This window comes from Brugia malayi (genome assembly GCF_000002995.4).
Source record: "Brugia malayi strain FR3 genome assembly, contig: Bm_v4_Chr3_scaffold_001, whole genome shotgun sequence".
Taxonomy (NCBI): domain Eukaryota; kingdom Metazoa; phylum Nematoda; class Chromadorea; order Rhabditida; family Onchocercidae; genus Brugia; species Brugia malayi.
Genome location: NW_025062477.1, coordinates 12,517,313 through 12,543,255, shown reverse-complemented (window position 1 = coordinate 12,543,255; position 25,943 = coordinate 12,517,313). Strand labels below are relative to the sequence as shown.

Here is a 25,943-nt window from a genome sequence, read left to right as displayed (position 1 = left end):
ATACATACAATGTTATGAAATAAACAACAAAGAGAGAGAGAGAGAGAGGGAGAGAGAGAAAGATAACAAGATAAGGTATGTCACAAAAAAGGAAAAATAGATTAATCTTCATAAACTTTAATTGGTTCGTCCAAATGCAACTTCCATTATGTATGTATTTCGTTGACAGTCAGGACAAGATGAAATTAATATCATTTGATAATCAAAGATTACAATCTTTTTTTTTTTCTCTCTCTCTCTTTTTTTTATTAATGATTGTTAGTTATCTATCGTTAGATTACAGCAATAGTTGTTGTAACAAACAACTAAACCAATCAACTCAACTCAACCTTACCCAACTCTACCCTACCCAATCCTACTATCCTACCCAACTCAACTAACCTAACTATCAACAACTATTGTTTGATAATATATTTAGATGAATTGAGTGAGACATTTTGTCAAACATATGTTGTCACAATGTGTGTGACATTGAAAATATTGGATGGAGGGGGAAATTAAAATTTATTTCTTCGTTTTCTTTTTTTCTTCTTTCATTGTTTCTTTCTTAAATTAAATTAAAAAATAAGTAAAAAATTTTTTAAAAATTTAACCTATGAAGGGAAGAATGTATAAATGAAAATTTTTTGAGTAATTAAATTATAGAAAAATAATATAAAAAAAAGATGAATGAACAAGAAAAAAAAGTTACTTTTTTTTAAACTTTGTTATTCTTTTTTAAATAATTAATCTTTATTTTGTTTATTTTTTTTTTAACTAAAATTGATTTTTTTTTCAAAAAAAGAGAAAAAAGAAAAAGGAAGAAAGAAAAGAAATGTTAAGCACATTTTATGCATAACATATATTTTTATCAATTTTTTGCCCACTTAATAATTGTACAGAAAATTATGATAATAATGATAATGAGAGGAATATGCGCTAATACCGGTAAAAATCTTTTATTTATTGTTCAAAAAGCAATACCCGATTAACATTCGAGTAATTAAAATTTGCTTAAAAAGAAATATTTGAAAAAAAAAAAAAAAGTAAATCTCTTCTAATACAGTTACATTTTCATATAAGAATTTTAATTTTTAACACAATAGATGAATGAAAAAAAAAAATTTGAAACTTTTTTTTCGAAAATTTACAAAATGTAATTCCAATATTACACATACACATAACACATATACATTTACAATATATATGTGCATAACTGACTAAAAATGAAAACAATAATTCATAATTGAATTGAATATAATTATAGATGAAAGAAAAATAAAATTAAATTTGAAATATGCAAAAGCATTGTTAAGTGAATTTTTAAGAAAAAAAGGGAGGAAATTAAAATAAGAAAAGAAATAAAACAAACATATTGTTAGTGATAATAAAATATCATTCCTCTCTAATCATGCTATTTAAATAAGATGAAATAATTTTCCTTTAACAAATAAAAAGAAAGAAAAAATTAAGCAAAAATGAACAATCTTCATTTACATAAATATTAGATAGTATTTCCCGCAATTCATGAGAGAAAAGAAAAATCCACGGATACAGGTTGCATTTTTGAAATTCCAAATTGAATTTTTTAAATTTATCAAAATTCAAGTTCATCAATTCCATGACTTCTTCCCTTTTTAATACCAATCTTTGATTACTTTTGCTAGTAGTGAAGAGTAAACTAAAAAAAAATTACGATCAGTTATAATGATATTGGCATATCTTTTCCCTTTTTTGTTATCAAAAAGAAAAAAAAAATCAAAAAACTGATATAATTCATAAAATTGATAATATTGATATAATTTTCAGAAAAATTTATATAATCATAGAATTTAAAAATCGGTAGAAAAAAAAAAAGAATATTACAACATTTCCTCATAAATACAAGTAGAATCACTACAAATAAAGAAAATAAATAAGCACAATATTTTTACTTGGTTTACTTATTTAGCAAATAAGTTTATCTATTTTTTTTTTCCATTTAGGAGATAGCAAACAAATTCACAAATATGAAAAGCACATGGAAAAAAATTCCTTTTGATGTTAGAAAAAAAAATGATCAAAAATTTTTTAACAATTAACAGAAAAAAAAAAAGAAGGAAAACCGGTTCCACAAAAAGGAATATAATAAATATAAAATGATAAATAAAAATGGAGTTGATGAATTGATGCTTAAAAAATAATGAATGCTTCAAACAATATCATACATGCATAATATATGTATTGCATAAATTACAAAATTTACAATAAGAATTGATAAAAAAAAAGAGAGCACATGAATTAAGTGTTGGATAAATCATTGATGTAAGAAAGATTAAACTTAATCAAAAATGTTACTTCGAAATTTCACTACTTTATTACTTCGATGATATATGATAAAGTAATCCTGATAATAATTTATAGAGAAAGCTATAAGCTATAAATTTTACAATGTTGCTGTTATATATATAAAAAAAAAAGCTTACTTCCTTTTAGCTTCGTAATTATAATTCTTTTGAATTTATTCTATTTCTAAAACCAATCATTTTACTATCATATTTCGTATTTTCCATATATCAGAAAAATTTCTAATCTATATAGCTTTTTTTTTTTAAAAATAATTTTCTTGTTTCTAAAATTTCAAATAAAATAACACAATTCATATAATCAAACTTATATAGAGATAAAAAAAAAAAGATTAAAAGAAATTTCTAGTTTTTTTTTTAAAAAAAGAAAGATGCAATGAATATAATATAAGGAAGTGAAGTATACAGATGGCAAGAAAATTACGATTTAAAACTTTTTTTTTTAAATTCACAAACATGAAAGAATCATTATCATTTATGGAAAAAGAAAAAAAAAAAACACTGAGTTTAATTGATCGCATTCCTAATTCATTTTTTTGAGCGAGATATTTTGGCAGTTTTTTCGGCTAGATGTAATGGTATCGATGAACCACTTGTTGATTTACTGAGCGATGTTACGCTACGTACCGATCTATAAAAAAAAAAAAAAAACAAAACAAATTTTTAAATAATTATTGTTAAAAAAAAAATAAGAATAAAAAATTCAGCGAAAGAATTATCGGTTTTTTTCTTTTTTTATGATCGCATTTGATTGTCACATCATAATATTTCTTTGCAAGATAACAATAAATGATCTTCTTTCGCCTAATTAATTAAACATTTTTCATGACAAAATTAGGTGATTCAAATTTCAGATATTCATTTGTATGCTATATAAATATGATCAATGATTGTTGAAGCTTCATCTCGCATTTAAAAAAATTTTGAAATTCAAAAAAGTGATAAGCTAACATTGATCGATCAAGTGAAGGTGCCGAATTGACCGATCTTGTTGTATCATGTGAAAGATGAGTAGGTGAGCTTGAATTATTTATTTCATAAAATTTAATCCACTGCTCTTGTAACTGCTCCTCACGACTTTTCAATTCAGCCTACAGATAACAACAGTAATCGATATGATTACATTGTAAATATGTAAATCATTTAAAATAAAAAGAAAAAAAGTTAAAAGTAAAAGAGTACTGAGATGATTTGAGGATTTATTTATTTAGTGAAACAATTCATCTAAAAATATGTCACATGCGATTACCATTTACTTATGATGTCATTTATGAATTTCATTTCATTTAAAGTACGACAGGTGAATAAATATTCATGTAATAAGCCAACCTAAAATTATTATTCCTAAGCTAATCAAATTTATCCCTTTAACCTAATTCATTTCAACCATACAATTAATCGATGCTATTATTTTGATTATTTTCATTATAATCAAGCATTAATATCAAAATAATTTCCACTTAACATAGCTTTAAACATTTGTAAATTTCAGATAGTTAACAACTGATTCAATGAATTATTGTATAAATCATATCAACATTAACAGTGCTAACTTATTCTCAAAGATATCGAAAGTTCACTTCATCAAATAAATTCATGATAACACCTGTCAAAAATTCATTTACTTAAACTTTATTTAAAGTTCACTTACTAGTCACGTGAATCAACACTAAATTCTATTTACTGAAAAGAAAAATTGGAGAACAAAAAAAACAAAACAAAAAGCAATTACAGTATCCTAATCATCAATCAAAATGAAAAGAAACAAAAAATGAAGTATTGAGATGACAAGTGAAAGATGAAATCTAAGATCATCATGCACACTAAATTAAACACCTAATTTGCATATATCTTATCCGGAATCATTTTCGCCTCTCTTTTTTCTTTTCTTTTTTTTATTTAACAAACCGTTACCGCCAATTTCTAAACCATTAGCAGCTGATAATACCATATTAAAAGAAAAAAAAAAATTAATGACAGTATAATCCGTTCAATGAATGATAGACACGTGGAACAATCATCTAAAGATGTTTACAGAAAATGATTATTAATGAAGAATTAGTGAATTACTGAAGCTAATAGGAAGTAAAGTAAAATACTAAAAAATGATTTGTAATCAAATAAAAAAAAAGAATATATATTTATTGAAAAAAGTAAATAATAGGATAAAATATTAATGTAAAATTTTCAATAAATAAAAAAAAAAAAATTGTTTTTTCAAGAAAAAAAAGCTAATTTTTTAAGAAAAAGCTAATTTTGAAAAGGTGTCAATATTAAAATTAACAATAATTGTTATTAATTAATCCATATACAGATTTCTACTTAATTTTACCAAATTTTCACATCTCAAATAACACAAAAATTTCATTCTATTTCATTAATTTTAACAAAAATATTACAAATTACCTCTTTCTCTAACAATTCGGTGGTTCGTCGATTTATTTCATCTACACGAAGTTCACAAAATATCTTAAATTCACGTTTATCATTTTGTAATTCATTCTGTTTGTTGCGTAATGCTTCCAATGCACTAGCTGGAACGGCCGCCAAACGTCGACTTTTTAGTGATGCAATACGTAACTCACGACTGTAATCAAGAAAGAAAGTAATTTGTCAACTCAAAAAAAGAAAAAAATTCTTTATATTCCGACAAAAGAAGAAAGAAAAGAAAAGCGTCTGCACAACTGATAACATCAATTGATAAAAACTATTGCACTATACTTTGATTATAACAGCAACTACAGCACTACTATTCCGATGATTACAATAAATTACTCAGGTAGTTATAGAGCAATTTACACCAATCAACAACTCTATCATATTTAGTCATCATATAAAACGATTAATACTGAATGAAAAAATGAGGGAACTTTTCATTTTTTGACTTATTTTTTTTTTTTACCAAAATGAAAATTACTACTAAAGGATAAAAAAATAATTACAATATTAATTATTCAATTTTCCTAAGATTCATTAATTTTTATAATTTTTTCTTTTTTTCTTTTTTTTTTTTTAACAGTGAAAAGAAGTATGGAGAAGATCTTAGCATTATACAATAAATAAATCTCATGAATTGATCAAAGAAAATTAAGATAACTTATAGTGACAAGGATTATATTAATATAGTTTATAAAATGGGTAGCAAAGTTTTTTTTTTAGTTAAATGATCTATTAGTATAGCAAAAGGAATTATAAAGCGCAAGAAAATAAAATTCATTTTTCAAAATACTCAAAGTATACCCTTTTGTTAATTCCTAAATTTAATAAACAAAGAAACTTACAAAGCAATTTCACTTTGTAATTGATTATTTTCAACCCTGAGTTGAGCGTTTTCTCGAATAATACTTATAGCTGCACGACGTGCCATCGGACTCAAAAGTAACTGCAAATGGAAAAATTTTTTTAAAATTATAGCAATGAAATGAAATGATCAAAAATTGTTTCAGAAAGATTACAAACATCAACCATTCATTATTGCAGCAGCTACACTAAGATTATCAGAACTGTTTAGACATTCAAAACTGAATTTCCTGATGATGACTTTACTACAACCCGGATTAGCATTTCGAATGATACTTAGAGATTGTAATAATTGCCGATGAAAAAAAAAAAAAATTGATGCATAAAGATAAAAACCGGAAGTTTTCTCCTTTCTTCCTCTTCTGCTGCTGAATCATGTTCTTCACCATAAATTCTTACATCAGCTATTTGAGGTTCGGTTGTATGCCGTCGCACAGAACCACCTGCAAAATGAAATTAATAAAAAAAAATTTACTCCAAACTCTGTGCTCAATTCTTTAATAAATTTTAACTATAAATTTAAAAGTAAATTCTTTCATACTTATTAAATTTGAATAAGTTCAACATCATACTACATTTTATTCTCTAATTTTTGAAAATTTTTGAAAAATTGATATCAAATAAATTTTATATTTAACCTTTCCTTCGTTCACCGATACCACTGAAGGTACGATTTCGTCTTGGTAATTTCTGACGACCTTCATCACTCTCACTATGATCTGTTGAATGATTTGAATCTGATGTTCCAATGCTAGCATCATATATATCATCAAAAAATGATACAAAATCATCTTCATACATTCGTTCAGCACGTTGCGCAACTATAATTATTAGTGACAAATAAATAAATAAATAAATAAATAAATAAATAAATAAATAAATAAATAAATATATATATATATATTAATTCTTATTTTATATTATATAAAAAGTCTAAAAACATAATATTAAAATAAAAAAAAAAAATTAAATCTCAAATTGATATTTACTAACTTTTACTCAATGAACTTCTTCTTGCTCCACGTAATTCAGCAAATTTTTGTTTAACCAAACTTTTTAACTGAAATAAGAACAAGAAAAAGAATTATACTTTTAAACAAAAACCAGATGCTAAATCATTTCAAAGTTTATCATATTTTTAAAAAAAAAAATTTATAAAATTAAATCTACAAATTTAAGTATAACAAATATTAACAATGATACCTTTTCTCGTACAACATTCCGACTCATATCTGTTCGATCTGTTAGTGGAACTTTTGCAATATGCGAACGAAGCTGTTCAAACCATATTAATCGTTTCTCAATATAATCAGACAATTCTTTTTCGTCTTTTATACGCTTATCTATAAATTTGCTTAAAAATTATATCAAAAACTTGAACAATAATCAATTCTTTCTTTTAGAAAAAATTAAATCTTGAAATATATATAATTATTGAAAAATAAAAGTTAGAAAAGGTACTGCAATGTGAAATAAACTACTTTTAAAGATGACATTTATATCTGATCGTATTATATCAACATGTTCATTAATATATGGGTGCTGACGATATTTTATATCATTTCGTTTTAACTCAACAACTTGGAAAAAAAAAACTTTCACTTTGATTATGAATTATAAAGCTTTCACCAAAAATTTCACGCAGTTTCTCTTCCCAAATTGCAATTTCTTCATTAAGCTTTTTTTCTTCCGGATCTTCATCCGGTAAATTCATACCACTTGCAACTGTTGCTCGTTTCACTGAAAAATTTGATAAAATCTGTATCAAACTTTCATAAATTGCTTAGGAAAGAGCACAAATTAAACAGATAAAAATTTATAAATAAGAATTCATCTCATATCTTTAATTTATATGAATTAATTATACAATAATGTTAGTGCGATAGTTTAAATGAATCAACCTCTAATCAGTTACCACTATTAAATTGTAGTTCTTTTAAAAACATAATTTTAAAGCTTTATCGGTTAAAAAAAAAAAAAAAAAATAAAATTTAACCAAATAACTTCTGTTCATAATAAAACTTTCAAATGACTTTAGAAATAAATATGATAATTATAAAAAAATCAAACATAAATTATAAGTTATATAAATTTATAATCTAATTCAAATTACTCCAATATATAACAATTTTTGTGGGTTAAAAATTTTGAACTATTGCTAATTCTCATGATTAGATAATAATTACTACATTTTAATTATGATGCATTAAATTTAAACAATATGTATAATAATATTATGCATATATGTTGACAATTTCATTTATAATCATTACTATAACTAAAACTTTGATCTCTTTATGTCATATGTAAATGTAATAAACTGTTTGCAAAGTTTACATAAATTAAACTAAACATATGGTAATATGTACATAACATTGAGCATAATCAAGTCCTGTGGGAAATAATAGATAAATATATGATTGATTGCTAATGAGGAAATATAATGATGAAATTTCTCATTAAAACATGGATAAAGGAAGAGAAAGAATGTAAGAGCAAACAATCAAATATTTAATAAATTTCATTTATAAGGGAGCTAATAAATGTAAAAGATTATTTTAAAAAATCAAATAAAAAAGAAAAAAAAATTACTAGATTAAAAAAAAATGACAGAGAGAGAAAAAGAAAAAAAAAACCTATGTTTAGTGGTAGGGTGCAACATATAAATTAAAAAACTTAATTTTGAGATACTAGGAAATTTAAACTTCATTTTATCCTGTCATGTTATAAATAATGCAAAAATAAAAAAAAAAAAATTGTAAATTTAAACCTGGGAATAACTTCATTCTATTTCAAACTCACATCATCATAATCAATCAAAAATGACAATACGATAGCGTCCAGTCGTCTTTTTTAAAGTTTTTATTTTTGAAATTACATGAAAACATATTATCTCATTGCTATTATTCATACACTGTGTTTAAGTTTCAATTTTCATAATTAAATGATACTTATTATAGTAAAATGAACCAACCATATATTGGTGCCATATTTTTTGACACTTCAATTGCTTTCTTCCATTGATCAACATCAGCTTTAGAAGTAAAACTCACAACAAACAAATCAGGACACGGATCATCAGAAAGTAAAAAGAATAATTTCGTACTACGTGGCACTTCACGAACCAATAATTTGTTTAGCGCAATCACTGTGCTCTATAATAATAATTTTTTTTAAACAAAATTAATTTCAATTTTTTAATTTCCTTAAAGTTTCATTAAATTGTCTAAAATTATGACATTTAAAAGTAATGACAATAAAAGAAACATTAGAAAGTATTTCTAATATATGCAAAAAAAGAAATTAAAAATAAAACCAGGATATGCAATTATATTTTTTAATTTCTATTTCAATAATAGAATAAATTAATAATAATGTCAAGTGTAATATTTGTATTAAAAGATAAACGTGAAAAATATCAAGTAAGATTGTTTTCATATTAGAAGTAAAAAAATGTAAGCAGAAAAAATAACTCCAGATCCACGATCAAGAAATACATATTTGTTGTTACTCGAATTTGTCAGCAAAATTAGAATATCATCGAACAATACTATTACAACTTCTGAAATGCACATTTTTTGAAAGAATAATAATGTTAGAAAATTATGTTTCACAATTTATATCACATATGATTAAGAATAATTTTCCTCTATATAATTTGTAGTTAATGAAATTTGGAAGAAAAAATTATGTTAAAACTATTCCCATTGCATGTTACAAGCGATTCTTAATGAAATATTGAAATAAAATTATACAATAACCATATAACAAAAAAAGAAAAAAAAAAAAAAAAAAGATTATTTAGCTTTTTTTACTGAATAATTTTACTGAATTTCATTTCAATTAAACTGGAATTGAAATTTTACTCCATATTACTTGAGAAATAATATAGTAAATTGTGCTGGAATTTGACTGAAAAAATTTTATTTGAACCATAATCTTACCAAAATTTACTTTCACTAAATTATCTAATTTATACTTAGTTCATTTCTTCCCTTTTTTTATGTCATATTTTCCATGTCACATGACTAAACAGTACGCCTAGAATAGAAACTTTATCATATCAAAAGATATTGCATAACCAAATTTCAGCACAAATTACTATATTATTTATCAAACAATAATATAAAGGAAAATTTCAAAGCAAACAAATGAAAAAAAAAATGATAAAATTTATTTAAGCAAAAAAAAAAAAAAAAAGTTACCTGTTCCTTCAGAATGTTTTTTCTGTGAATTCTGGCAAACTGCACCACCTATACAAATTACACGTCGTTCCTCATCACTACCATTTAGTATGAGATCATCATACTAAAATAAAAAACACATATAAGAAATAAAAGTAAATACTACAAAATTTCCAAAAAAAATTTTAATTAATTTGATAAAAGTTCATACCAGACATAAAATCAATATTAAAAAAAGAGGAAAAAAAGAACTTTAAATTTATAAAAGAAAAAAGTCTTTAAAATTGATCATATATGGATTTCATTTATTCTTTTTTTGCTAAATAATGAATTGCTATTTTCTAATTCTTGAACCTATATAGTTTCATCTTTAATAACATTTACAAATTTATAACACTATGCTTTTTCTTTTTGAGACTTAAATAGATCAAAATGTAAAATGAAAAAAAAAAAAATTAATAATTAAATTTAACATACTGTAAAAAAATCATTTGGTCCAAAACGACCTTTTGACGTACGATCCATTTGTGAGCGTACTCGATCCCAACGTCTACTTACTTCTAATTTAGCAATTTCATTATTAACATGCATCGCAAATTTTTTCACTGCTTGATGAGCTCGTATACTTTCCTCTTTTGCTGTACCATTTTCCATTTCGGTAATCTATAATAATTTAAATTATTTTAATATTAGATAAAATAAATTGATAGAACTCATGAGTCTGACAGAAAAAAAAAAAAAAAGAAAAAATAATTAAAATATTATTAGTAGAATCAAATCTAATTTTAAAAAATAATAAAACTGAAGGTATTAATGTTTCATGTAATGAAAAAAAAAAAAACTTTTTTTTTTTTGATTTAATATACAAAATTAATGCAAACTAAACGATTACAATAAAATGAATAGCTAAAATGAGAAATTGAAAAAAAAAAAAAAAAATAAATAAATAGATGAAATAATTGCCTAATTTATTCCCTACCTTTATTTTCTTATCAAAAAACTGCATATAATCATCATTTTATCATATGGCTTCTCATTAATTCTATGCTTATTTTTTTTTTTTCTTTCAAATTTACTTATCTCTATTTTGACATAAAAATCTGATCTTAAATAACAATATCAATTAGAACAAGTAGTCTCAAAACCACACTAAACTGTTTTTTACGATAAAATAATAAGAATTTCATAAGAATAAATCAACTAAGATTATTTATCAATTCAATAAAAACAGATTGCAAAATTTAAAACTCACTTTTTCTACTAGTACAGGATATTTAGTTAATCTTTGAGCAATCAATAACAAACACATTTTAAATGTTCGCCCTTTATAAGTTGAATCTTGCTCATACTGCTGAAAAAAAAAGAAAAAAAAATTAAATTATAAAAAAGAAAGGTAAAATTAAACTTCTTGAACAGTTTTTTTCGTTTTTTCTAAACATAAATTTCATCTAATGATGATTTTTTTTTTTCGGAATCAAAATCAAATTCATCAAATTACCTTACATCAAAAAATTTCTTAAGTTCAGCATTCTTCATCATCCATTCATCGTACAAACGACCACACTGATCATATTTTGAACAAAATTCAGTATAAGCATATACTGCAGCTTGGTTTCGCTCTCCTTTTTCGAACTTCAAATAAAATTTTCGAAGTAAAATTTATATTAGTAAAATGTAGTAGAGTAGATAAAATAGTTATTATTGCAATTAGTAAAACAAATTTTAATAACATAGGAATTTAATTAATAATGTAATATTGCTAGGAACTTCTTTTTTCTTTTTGGAAAGTAAAAGACTTAAGATATCACTTATCATAGTTTTCTAATTTCAACCATGCTTGGAAAATTTCGAAAAATCAATAAAACAAATTATGTTCTGTTTAGTTATGAAATCGAATTATAAAAATATTTATTAATTTTAATATTCTAATATCATAATTACTGAAATTATAACTAATTGTTATGCCAAAATTCTTTCATCTTTCAAACAAAATATGAAAATATTTTAGCAATAACAAAATAATTTCTCATTTTTTACCTCTGAATAAATAATTTTTGCTACCGAATTAACAACTTCTGTTTCCATTCGTTTCTGATTCAATCGTCGCAAAAAATTAAGATGAAAATCAAGCAATGCATCCAATACGGGTGGAATTAGCTCATTTTGTTTTGCTTCATCCAAAATATTCTTTATTCGAAGACCTTCTTGATAAACCTGAAAGAAAGAAAAAACTTTTGTCTAAAAAAAAATTTTTTTCAAAATGATAACTTTAAGTTATGCTATGCATACTCATAATTTAATGCAGCATAGATATTTCCACTCTAAAATCCTTATTTCAAAATTAAGATAAATGAAAAAATTTTTTTTTTGAAATAAACAATTCGAATAAAAAAAAAAAAAAGGAAGAATTAGAATTCATTCATATTTTCAATAATGAAATAAAATCTAAAGTATCATTTCGTAAACAGATCTTGACAAATAGAGCAAGCTTATTAATACTAGCAATTGTTACCCACTTTTATCTACATTCTTGATTATTCCCCCACTAATGAAAGTCTACCTCTATAATAACTAAAATTTTGAATTTAATCAAATTAAATTGAAAATACTTACTTGCTGAAGGATTACCAGTACTTGGCAATGATGTTTCTCAGTCAAATATAACTCTGAAAAGAGATATCTAAAAATTAAATTCAAATTAATTCCAACTTTTTCATTCAGATCTTTTCAAGATATACATAGAAAAATTAGAAATAATTAAAAATTCTGTGATAATTTACAAATACGATAGAAATAAAATAACCATGAATAATATCTTGTTTCTTTCGCTCTTTTTTACTTAATTTGAGAGAATAATTATTGGATGACCATGTTGCTGGTTCTTCAGTCCATAAGTCCAAATCAGCCCATTCTGATTTATTCCTTAAATTTAAATTTTCAAATCAACTTTTACCACTATTAAGACTCAAATCAAAACAAATTTTTGCATCAAACTATGAATTTGTTTTGGAAAATTTTCAACAGAAGTAAACCACTTGTAATATTTCATACAAATACTTTATTAGATTATGCATAGTCTCTTGATTATTTCATTATTATATGCTATACATTTAATATGAAATGTAAACTTATTAAAATTCATTATTAGAAGTGTATTAATATGAACTAAACAACTTTTTACTTTGCTATATTTGTTAGAAAGAAATATTTCTTACAATTCTGGAATAAATCTTTGTGCTTCTTTGCTAAATTGTGAAGCTAAATGACGACCATCACTAGCACCAATTGTATTTGGTATTTTATCCAATAATGGTTTCGTTAGCGTATCCAGTGCTCCTAAAATTAACATTTATAATTTAAAAAAAAAAAAAACTAACAAAGAAATTTTGAAAATAAAATTAACTGCAAAAATCAAATGATCATTTAAAAAATTTTTATTTTTTTAAAATTTCATCAAGATTTCAGCAATCTCTAGACTAGCACATATCATTTGATGTATTATCAGACAAGATTTATCAACGTTTAAAACCATTTCATAGTTTAAAATTAGCAAGAACTGCTCAATTTTCTTCAACTCTCAGGTGCTGTTTTTCTTTCTACGTTAAAAACTTAACAAATGTCTAAAGTTAATCAACAAGTGTTAAACAGGTAAATGTGTATGAGATTATGAAGATACCATATAAATGCTACAAATCGAATCTTCAATTGATTAATCTAGCAATATTATCACTTATCATTACTATCAATATTATTAATAAAGACTTTTAAATTATTACGTAATTTGTTATACAATGTCTTTCATACAGTTCGAAAAAATATAAAAATGCTAAATTATATTAAAAAGAAATGAAATGAATGCTTAGATAAATGAAAATTTCTAATGTTATTATAACAAAAATGATGTTATTATTCCTTTTTCATTAACAAATAATAAGTTTACTAATAATAAGTTTATAATAATAAGCTTACTAATAACATAATAAGTAAACATAATAAGTTTACTAATAAATTTTATATATATGAAGAGAACAAATAAATTTTCTCGATGAAAAATAATAATGCATTAAAATTTTAAAATGATCAATGAATACAATAATGATGCATACGTAAAATTCACGTACAATTAATGAATGTTGATTTTTTTTCACGCAATAAAAAGAATTGTTGTAGAAAAAAATCATAGAGATTGAACATTTCTAATATTTACAATCTTTTTTCTCTTTTTTTATTAAAAAAAAAAAAATAAATGAATATAAAAAATGAAAATAAAAAAAAATAAATTGTTTTATAATTGGAATGCTTTCATTATCAAATACTATAATTGCTAAGTGCTATCAAAATTTATAATTTACATTTACAGATGTTAATGATTATTTCGATTCAAATCAGATAAAAAAAAAAAAAATTGCAGAGTGGTTAATGTCTTTTTTTTATCTCCCAATTCTGCTTTTTGATTCTTTCAATTATTGTATTATCAGTAATAAAAAAAAAAAGAAAAATCTAAAAGTTGGAAAAAGAATGCAACAATGACAGAGAAAAAATTATCTTTTATAGATCAAATATTATTCAAATTAGCAAATATAAGATTTTTCGATTTTTTTTTTTCATAAATATTCTTTTCTTCTTTTTTTTAAAAAATCTAATATTTCAAATAAAATAAATGATGAATTTTCAATTGATATAGCTTTTTAAGATGTCTATACAACGGTAATTCAAATAAAATTTTATTTTATTTTAAGATCAGGAGTGAGATAGAAATTACTAGTGATAAGCTAGGAAATGAATAGTAAAAAATAATAATAATAAGCGGGAAACAAGATTTAAGGATCAGTATGAAAAAAATATTTTGATTCTTAAATTTTTCTCTTTTTTTTTTTGCAACTTATTTGTTAATGTTAATTATAGTACCGTAGTGATATGATTAGATTAAAAAATGATAGGAAAAGCGAAAAGTGGATTAATTGGCGGATGAAATCAATGAAGTGAAACTATAAACTTCAAAAAAGTAAATAGTACAAAAAAAGAAAAAAGTAGCATAAATTTCTTTAAAAAAAAATGCAATATCTATTTCATTATCTTAAGATAAACATCTATAAGTGATAAAGTAGTAATGTATTTTGCATGAAATGAAGTAGTGAAATATTTCAAAATTTCTCCCAGAGTACAATCAATATTAGCATATTCAAATTCACATTCCCGTTTCATTTAGAATTAAAATGAAATAAAAAAAAAAAAAAAAATGAAGATAGGTATAACTGATTAATGTATTTAATAATAACAAATTTAATTTAATATTATGACTAACCATCAAATCCCTCTGCAACTGTTGATCGCTTCTGAAAAAAAAAAAAATAAAGAAAGTTAAAAGATAATAAAGTAATAATGTTATACTTTATTTTGCAATAATGTTTTTTCTTTTTTAAATAAATGGAATAATTGTAAAATCATAAAACTGTTTAGATAAGTAGTATTAAAATTACACAATAAATAAATGATACATATTAAATAGAAACACGATATACTTTAGAATATATTCCTGAAGTTTGTTGAGTGAGAAGCATTGTCTTACTAAATCAGAAGTTCTAGCTTAAGATTTAACAAAATGAGCTAAGAAAATAAATTCAAAACTTCATATGAATCATCAAATAAGCAATAGAAACAACATGCTCGACTGCAAAACATTGGCATAAAAGATTTTTTCTTTTCTTTAACAGAATTTTAAAAGAAAAAAGGCAATCAAACTTACATCATTAATTGGTGTAGCAAAATCCGAAAAATATCGTAAATCCGGTTTCTGCAAAGAAAAAAAAAAGGAAAAAGTATTCATTCAAATTAATTAAGATGAAAAGTGAAAAGTCAAATTAATATTAAAAAAAGATATCAAAATCTTTTTTGACCTTTTTTTTAATTTTCAAAGAGAAACTTAAATTTAATTTACTTCATAGTTCATTGGAATTCCATGACTTTTTTTTTTACTTTTTCTAAAATAATCTCGGTTCAACTAGTAATAAATTATAAATAAAAGTAAAAAATATATATATATTTTTTTTAGCATTTAGTTATTTAAACGTTCAACAATTATATCATCTTTTATTAAGTGAGCCAAAATTATGATAATTTAAGTTTAAAAAAAAAATCCTAAAAAGAAAAACAAACACATTTCCCAATGATGAATTTATTTAAAAATTGTTAATAGAAATATAAATTACTTACACGAAAGAAATCGAATAGTGTACTTGTCTTTCGTGAATGTTTCTTTTCAACACGAATTTTCTTTTCATATTGTATAGAACTGAAAAAGTTTATGCTTCTTTTTTTTTAATTTCCCTCTTCTTCAATTACCATCCAATTTTAACAAGCGTAATTTGAAAAATGAATAACATTCTTTTCTTATTTCTCAACAAAAAAAGAAAAAAAGAAAAAATTATCTGAAAATAAATCTAACCTATCAGATGTCTTCCGTGTGGAAGCAGTAATTGATGTTCGAGAAGATCGTTGAATTGGTCCAATGACCTGCAATCATTCTTCTAACTTTCAAAAAAAAAAAAAAAAATAGAAAAGTCTTACAAATCATAGCACAGCTATAATATTAAGAAATAGGATAATAAAATTAAAAAACTTAAAAATTGAAACAATTCTGTGAAACTGCAATTTTTTTTTTTTTTGTGGAGACTTAATAAACTACGAAGGTTAAATATATATTTAATATATCCCGGAATTCCCATGAAAAATAAATTAGTGATAAAATTAAACCTTAAATGTGATAAATAAATCATTTAAATAACTAAATTATAGCATAAATTAGTTCACAACACATCACATCACATCACTTTACAAAATTCAAGAATGCATTATTGTTTATCACAGCATTATGATCTTTCATCTCACAAACAATAACGAAAACAACACTACAAATTTGTATGAATTCATGCAATATTAGATAGAATTTATATTATATACACAGATTTACCGCATTTCGCAAATAAAAAGAACATTTGACAAGGCTGAAAAATTTTTTGAAAATTTAATTTATTCGTAGTATCTAATTGATGAGAGCAAATGCAAAGACCATTATTTCAACTCAGATCTAAATTATTAAATCATAAATGTACTGAAATTAGAAATAATGCATTCAAATAATTAACTTGCTACATAAGCCATTATTTTTTGATATTGTTTAGTGAAACAATTGATCGGATTATCATTGATTAAATTTCGTGCACAAGAAGAAAATTTTTTGCAAAAAAATTTTCAGATTTTTAAATTACTTTCTATAAAATTTTAAATTAAAATTAATTATACCTGATGTGGACCAAATGCTGCTGGTAAAGCTTCTTTCCATTTATACTTCTCTTTATGCTGAATATCTGCATGACGTCGAATATTTTGGGGTATTTGTTCAACACTATTATCTACAAAATAATTGTAATTATAAAATGCACAAATCATATTTTACATTTGTATACAATAGCATTACTTATGAAATTCGAAAAAAAAAAGAGTAGCAAAATCCATTAGTGTTTCTTACATTTTATATACTAATTATTTGATTTCCTTATCAGCATATATAAAAGAAATAAATATGTAAATTATAAGAGAGAAATTTTTAAATTCGAAATATAACAAAGAAACAGTAAAACTTATTATTTAAAGAAAGAAAAAAAAAAAAGTATTAATTATGTAATTTACAGGAATGACTGATGTATGTTTGTAGCTAGTTTTATTTCCTTTAGTACTACCACTTAACCCTAATTAATGAATGACAAAAATTTTAAAGTATAATAACCTTGATGAGATGCAGATGATACAACCATTTCATTGACATTTGGTGATGAAGATGACAAATTTTTAATATCATCTGTTACTTGAAGTTTTGCCCAATTCTTAATGAAATCAGTTTCCTCTTTCAAAATCATTTGACTTTTGCAACGTCCCGAAAGCTCACCATTTCGCGACGATGAAGTACGCAATGGTACTAGTTTCTTTAATGATATCTAAAAGAAGAAAAAAATCATACCGTAAACTCGAGAAAAATATTTTTGCAATACACTTAAAATTCAAAATGAAATTTTACATTGCAAATTCTCAAGCAATAGCAATGTTTTTTTATGAAGCAATCAAGATCGATTTATCAGTTGAAATGATGCTAAAGATTTTAAAGAATACTTAGCATTAAATTTTATGAATTTTGATTCAAAAATTGATAAAAAAAAACAATTCGACCATAATTTCTCATACATATTGATATAATTCTAAATAAAAACTTTCATTCCTTTTCATAATCAAGTGTACTATTTAATAAATTTAGAATATGAATCATAATTATCATATATTTTCAAAATTCAAAATTAATTTGCAAAAAGCAATTACCCGTTCTTCTTGATCATACATTTTTTTAAGTACATTTTTACTTTCAGAACGCCAACGACGATGTTGTGAAACAATACCATCAACATCAATAGCTCTTTCATGATGATTTCCTTCATTTTCACCGATTTCATTTTTTGTTTCAAGTAAACTAGCCTCACTGACTGATAAATCTGAATTGTACATTTCATTTTCCTGCAAAAAAAAACATATATATATATATATATTTTTAAATTTTAATTTCAAGTGACTATTTATAACATTTAAAACATATATTTAAATGTGAAATATTTATGTATATAGTAATATATAGTATATGCTATATAGTAATACATAGTAAAAGTGCAAAAAGAAAAATCTTTGAGTTATGTCAACAGCAATGATTTAAATGTTTGCCTCAATGAATACATTTTTTTTTTCTTTCAATAATTACTACCAGTTTCCCATGAGGCAAAATGATCATATGATGATTTTTCACAAGTTTGACACCGTTTTATTTCATTCATATCCAAAGTGAAATATGGATACAATGAGATTTCCAAAATACAATAATAGTAAAAAAAAAAATACTAAATTCTTAACATTAATTATAAATATGAAAGAATAAAAAAAACTATTTAAAATAAAATTTAATAATAATAACACTGAGGTATATTTACTCACTGTTATGTGAAAAATGATTATTTGCAATTCTAAAATCTTATTCTAATCATCTCTCTTGCACTTTATTCTTTCATGTTTAACTTTTTTTTTTCTTCTTTCTATTCAATAACTGAAATAATTGGAAGAAGATAAATTATGAATTTCAAAAGTAAACATATAATTTATTGCATCGCCATAAAAATAAACTGTAATTTTTGCATTCAATGACAAATTTTTCTTTTCCAAAAAAAAATGTTTTTTTCTTTCGTTAGCAAAAACTTACAGCATAGGGATCACTGTGTTCCGAAATAACGCTTAATTCACGTGAAGAACCCGAAAGTGTTGCTAGAAATTTGATACAAGGTGATGACGATGATGATGATGGAGTAGGATTAACAGTATCCGACGAATGTTCATTTTTCAATTGTATTTCACTGCAAATGTATTTTCACTTCATTGCATATTTTTTAAGCGAAATTAATTTCATTTCTTGCAAAAAAAAAAAAAAAAAAAAGGGTAGGAAGTTTTTTTTTTAATGAATTCATGATCGCTCTTACATAAATAACGAAAATTTCAAGCTTAATTATGAAAATTTTCTTCAGCTTCATCGATAATCTAGGTAAGTACAAGTGAATTAAATATAGTAGGTTTAAATTTCATTTAAAAGAAACATGTGACATGACCTAAAAGGTAAAGATAATATTGGAATAAGTGAATGACGTACTATTACTATCTTTCTGTAATTAATTAAAAAAATATGAATAATTCATTTTCAACAATAAATTATTAAATAAATTTTAAAATAATATTAAATGATAATTGTCTATAACTATAAACCATTATTATAATACCAGTTTATACTCATTAGCGACTATTATTAATACTAAGTTTACCGGTAGATTTTACAGCTGCTTTTTAAGTTTATTGAAATTTAAAAATGAAATTGAAACATACTGCAGTTCAGGTTGCCGTTCAAGTTCCTGAAAGATATAGCCATCTGTTTCATCGGTAGGATCAATTTGAAATAATTTTGCAACCTGTGGAACAAAATTTAATTCAGTTCCATTAATTGTAGATGAATCGGATAGTGTGTTGGAATTCCTCAATAATGATAATTCATCTGATAGATTTTGCAAATCCTTAAATAGAAATAATTTATGAAATGTACAATTATAATTTCGTAATTTAACAAAATTTTAGAGCAAAAAGAAGAAAAAAAAAAAAAAAAACTTACAAGATGTTGCTCCTCCTCATATAACATTTCTTTATTGGGTGTAATTTGAATTGCAGATAAATTTGTCACTGATTGCCAATTCCAATTATCTTTTACTTTATTTAAATCAGTTGATATATATTGCATATTATCATGGCTATTATCAATTTCATCATATGTAGATTCTGAAAAAAAAAAAAGAATTTTTTTTTGATCTAACAGACATAACACATATTTTCTATCGTTATCAAATTTAAGTTATTTCATTCAATTTCATGCAACATGTATGTTAAGAGAAAAAACATTAGACAACAAAAATATAAAAAAATCACTTTTTTTTTTTCCTTTTTAATTTCCAAATTTATTAAAAATTTGTATATGTTAACAAAAGATGTTCAAAAAAAAATTTGTATATGTTAACTTATTGAAAAGGTAAACTAAGGATATGACAAAATGAATAAACAATCAAATATGGTTGACAATTTTCTTCCTCGAAATAACAACTAATTTCGTTTACAACAAAATAATAGCTGATGTTATGTTATTTATTGGTACAACTAGTAGTACTAAGTACAACATTTTCAAATGTGAATAATTAAATTAGGGAGAAAAAAAACGAAAAAAAAAAAAAGCGAAAATATGAATTTTAACAAAAAACAATCATCACTTAAATAATTTCACTTTTCAAATCGATATTTTTATTAACTGAACAAGTAATACTTTTCTATTTGCTTTCTCTTAAAATTAACTAATTTTTTTTTTTAAAATCTTTCTCAAAAACCTGAAAATAAAACAAAATAAAACAAATAAACAAACCATGATCTGATGAAGTATTATGTCTTGAAATAAAATATGATAGTGATGGATCAAATAATGGCTCTTCCATTAATGCACTTAAATCTTCACAAAATGGTGGAATTTTATCCGACTTCTCGTGTAAGTCTAAATTTCGTGAATTAGATCGATGTCGACCATCAACACTTACGCTTCTTTTTCTTCCTGAAATTATAAATGAAAAAAAATATATATATTACTATAAAATTTCACAAAAAAATATTACTATGAAATTTTACAGAAAAACATTATGACAATTTTTTTTTTCTTTCTTACTAATAGTTATTACCAATGTTTAGGGAATTTATTAAATCGATCAATAAATAAATTTTATATAACTTCTTTTTTGTCTTTCTTTTTTCTAAAGACTTATCATTATCGTTACCTTTATGATACTGCAATTAACTACTGCATATTTTCAATATCTAACAATTCGACATTTTGTAATGAGATAACATTTTTTTTTTTTTTTTTTTACATTTCCGTTTTTTCGTTTTTTTCTTTCAAACAAAGGACAAAATTATAACTTTCAAATTTCAAATGTTCAATTGAATTCAATATTTGTAGCATTTTAGTTAACTGAACAGAATACTAATTTGTTAAGCAAATGTAATGAAAGGATGGAATGAAGGAAATGAAATTTCAGTAATTCTGGTTTTAAAAATTATATATTCTGTACTATTATCGATTAATTAATTTTTAACTTTTTTTTTTCCTACAAAAGCCATTCACTTTAATGTAAATTCCGATCATAATAGCTTTATTTTAAAAATGTCTATCACAATATGTTAAATATGTTCAAATGCATTTTGCATCTCGTCAAAACACAACATTTATTATATTAAACATAATAAGAATAATGCGTTATCGTAAAAGGAAAAATAAGAGAATATTATTTTTACCTTTATAATTTTAAAATCAATAATGAATAATTTTTGCTTTAATTTTTTTTCCTAATTTTCAAAAAAAAAAAAAAAAAAAAAAAGAAAGCAGTTTAAAGAAAAGTTAAGATAATTTAACAAAATGAAATATAAATGGATGAATATTATAGAAATTATTTTTTGAAAGAAAAAAAAAAAACAAAGTAAACTAAAATCATTTTTTTTTTAGCTTAAAGCAAAAAAAAAGACCAATAAAGTTTGCAAAATTATCAATGTATTTGAAAAACGAAATTAAAAAAAAAAAAAAAAAAAAGAAGAAATATGCTGAAAGAATTGGAAAATAAAAACGATATAAAAAAAAGAAAGGCTTATTACTTTTAGACAATAGTGTAGAAAGATAAGAAAAAAAAAAAATTGATTATTAGACTTTGCTTACTAAAATGAATACCAAAAATGGAATGAATAAATATTTAGCCATTTTATATCTTTTTCATTTCTCTTTTCATTTCTTTCCTATCATAAATTTTTGTAAAAAAGAAAAAGAAAAAAAAAAAAAAGGAATAGAAGAAATTTTTGCAGAAATTTGCTTAAAAAGGATGAAAAACATATTTATCAATAAATTCTTTTATATATGAGGTATGAATTTTAAATATCTGTGTGGTATTTTGTGTAAAAAAAAAAAAAAAAAAGAAAAAGAAAAAAGGGAAAGAGAGAGAAATGAAAAATAAAACACAATTAATAATGCATAAATAATGTTAAACTAAGTTAAAATTAGATCAAGGATTAAACAAATAAGCATGAATAGAACAAATTAAATTTCATTCATATAATTATAATAATGATAATACAAAAAAACTTTTATTCGCTATTTTATCAACTATTTCATTGATCTTTGATTTTATTGATATAATTACTAAAGTGAAAGATGTTATAGAAAACATCTGGAATTATGATGGTTGTCAGTGTAATTTCTGACAAATAAATGGAAACATTTATATTTCCGTAAAAACTCAATCTACAATATTAGTAAGAGTTGTGAAATTTAAGACTCTATAGAAGCAGAATTTTGAATTAGATAAAAAAAAAAAATTCACAAAAAATATCAAATCAAATCTAAAAAGCCAAAATGAAAACAAATATGCAATCCTTCTTTTCTTTTATTTTTTTTTCTTTCTTTTTTGCTGAATAAAAATAAGCAGATGAAAAGAAATATGCTGAATAATAATAATAAAAAAAAAAGCTTTACTTTCATTTTGAGGAAGTTTACAAATCAAAAACAAAGAATATCTTTTCCCCTTTCCCTCTCTCTCTCTTTGTCAACCCTATCTAAATATAGTTAGCTATGCCCGCAACTAAAATGAAAATACTAAAAATATCTGAAATGATCAAACAAAGGATCTAAAAAAAAATTTTTTTTTAAAATTAAGTTAAATAATGATGACACATAAATATACCCAAATTTCCAAAAAATGCCATTTAAGCGTACATATACGTTAATTTAGTTTGTTTTAATATAAATTTTTTTTTTTTGAAATTACATAATTTGTTCTAACAATACATTATCACAATCGAATATCACTACAATTTATGAGCTTTCTCTTTTGTTTTAGAAATATTTAATATCAGAAAAAAAAAAAAAGAAGATAATATAATAATAACATAACAACGCACAATTAACAAACAATTGATTAGATGTTAAGAAGAAAACTACAATTCACTTTTTTGCAGTCATATATAAAATGTATATAATTATGCTTCAAAATTTTCTAAAAAATCTTTGACAATATTAATATAATATAGTATAGTATACACTTAAAATTTCCAATTTAAATATCTAATATCATTTTCTAAGAGATCAAAAATTAGAATTCCTTCTTTTAATGAATATTATTCAATGATATAGAGTGCTTATCTGTTACCAGCCATAGAGGTGACATATGTCGTCACCTGATATCATTTTTTACAATGAACTAATAACTTTTTTAATATATATATATATATTTTTTTTTAAGTAGCGTCTAAATTTTTAATCAAAAGTATTGCTTCTTTTTGAAGTGTCAATTCGATCTGATCTTACCACTGAATTATTTATGTTACATTTGTCCTAATTCCTCTACTATCTCATATTTGACTAAATTAATGCAATGGAGAAAACCTCAATTTTCTTTAATTTCTCTTAAAAAAAATAGACGAAGAATTTGTATAAATTCGGGCAAAACGATTACATTCATATCTTCCTTTTTTTGAAGAGAAATTAAAATAAATTGAGATTTTCTCCATTATAGTAAGTTGACTGCATATTAATTTAATCAAACAACACTTAATAATTGATTTCAGTGGATTAAAATGAGCAATTTATTGAGAAATAAATCAGTTATAAGAGGATTGTACAGTAGTAAATTGACTAACCAATACAATAAATTGTATCAATTTCTTTATCAAGTGCTGACAATGAAACTGTAATTCGTTCCATTTCAATAGGTGTAGAAGAACTGGTCAACGAAATAAAATTGGTATCGTCGTGATGATCAGCAATATTAACAAAATTTTGACTTTTGAAATTGCAAAATTTGATAGAAAAATTACTTAGCGATCGAACTCTGAACGATTGTTGACATTCCGTCCTGTCAAGAACATCAGCTGAGAATGACTTCCTGAAAATATGCTAGCAAAAGAGCAAAATGTTTGCTTACAGCTTTATTGAACACTGTAATTTGAGAAGTTTATTCTAAACTACTTCTTACGAAATACATTTATTTATTTTAATCAACTATACAATGCAATAATTAACAGTCAAAAATGATACTACAAAATCAGACAAAATGATATATGAACTGTATAATAAACTCTATTGTTTTTCATATTTTTGCTAACATTTAATAACAAAAATGTTGAAACAATAAATTGAATAATTTAATAAAATAAAATTTACAGTTATTTCACATTCATTTTCTTCCTCGTTTTCTTATTTTATAATTACTTTACTATTATTTATCGACAAAAAAAAAAAAAAAAAAAGAAATTCTCATATCAATAAACTTCCAATTAACTTAATATGGAACGACAAGTGAAAAATATTTTCTAATTTATATACGTCTCATACTTTTATACTTTTTATATAGAAATAAGCGTAAGCCTTTATTTTCTGATTAAAATTTTCTTATGGTAATAACATATTTTACTAAATTTCAATACAATTACTAACAATTTAAATTATCATATATCAAAAAAATAAAATAAAATAGTACTCTGAAATATAGCATTAAATATGACAATTCATTGCTAGGAAATATAAAAAGAAACCTGAGTATATTGTTTATCGATGAATGAAATAGAATGGAACATTGTGAGATCAAATCCACATTCTTAACTGAGCAACTTCGTTTCATTTATTTATTTTTTCTTTCAGAAGAAATAAAACAGTTTAATATTTTAGGAAAATAATGTAATTTTCTTTCTTTTTTTTTTTTTTTTGTCAAAGTAAACAAAAAAAATACAACAAGAAAAAAAGAAATAATAACAGATTAGTACTACAATTTTATTTCAGCGCAATTCTTAATTCATTCCATTTCATTCTCTTTTGATAACCTAAAAATATTCGTGAAAATTAATTCAAAAAAAAAAGAACGAAATATATTAATTTACACTTTCAATATTAATCGAAAAAATATATGCATAAACATATGACAAATCAATACGTACAAATCTAGTTCATTTTGTTTTTTTATTTTAAACAATCCTTTCTGTTACTCATTTTTAAATTTTACAAATCATAAAGAGGAAGGGAAAAAAAAAAAAGGAAAGAAAAAAGAAACAAAACGAAACAGTTATTGAAGTGCATATCAGAAAAATAGAAAATATAACTGAGAAATATCTCAAACTACATCATTCATCACTAAATGTTAGTCTTACAATAATATGAAACTACTTGACATATCATTTGTTCTCCTTTATCGTATACATATATATCAAAAAAATTTCTTCAAATTTTTTTTAGAAAAAGGAAATTTACAAATCAAAAAAATAAATAAATATAAATAAACAAGTGAGTAAATAAATAAATAAACATAAATTAATAATTCTTTCTAAATCATCATTGCGTTATTTTTTTTTAATTCATTATTTATTTATTTTTTTTTTTATTTATTTATCATTGCATATTATTAAAACATACACTACATACATTATATGTAATATC

The 25,943-nt window shown here is 23.1% G+C and overlaps 1 protein-coding gene across 2 annotated transcripts; it reads right to left on the bottom strand.

Annotated features, from left to right (window-relative positions):
* Positions 1 to 2,852: 2,852 nt before the first annotated feature.
* Positions 2,853 to 25,134, bottom strand: Bm7244 (Uncharacterized protein; the record flags this gene model as incomplete). 2 transcript variants are annotated; one of them, XM_043080966.1, is made up of 32 exons in its annotated part: positions 2,853 to 2,955; positions 3,276 to 3,415; positions 4,731 to 4,911; positions 5,606 to 5,706; positions 5,961 to 6,067; positions 6,263 to 6,445; positions 6,618 to 6,684; positions 6,828 to 6,967; positions 7,254 to 7,364; positions 8,599 to 8,779; positions 9,098 to 9,186; positions 9,830 to 9,932; positions 10,286 to 10,471; positions 11,061 to 11,159; positions 11,312 to 11,440; positions 11,846 to 12,022; positions 12,422 to 12,474; positions 12,612 to 12,730; positions 13,024 to 13,144; positions 15,114 to 15,144; positions 15,555 to 15,602; positions 16,022 to 16,100; positions 16,254 to 16,321; positions 17,111 to 17,220; positions 17,595 to 17,802; positions 18,179 to 18,370; positions 19,101 to 19,251; positions 19,772 to 19,956; positions 20,052 to 20,215; positions 20,847 to 21,029; positions 24,155 to 24,399; positions 25,049 to 25,134. In XM_043080966.1, 32 exons carry the CDS (start codon positions 25,132 to 25,134, stop codon positions 2,853 to 2,855), a joined length of 4,140 nt encoding a protein of 1,379 aa, XP_042936900.1. The 2 variants fall into 2 exon arrangements, with proteins under 2 accessions (XP_042936900.1, XP_042936901.1); XM_043080967.1 differs by having other exon boundaries at positions 24,332 to 24,399.
* Between the last annotated feature and the right edge of the window lie 809 nt (positions 25,135 to 25,943).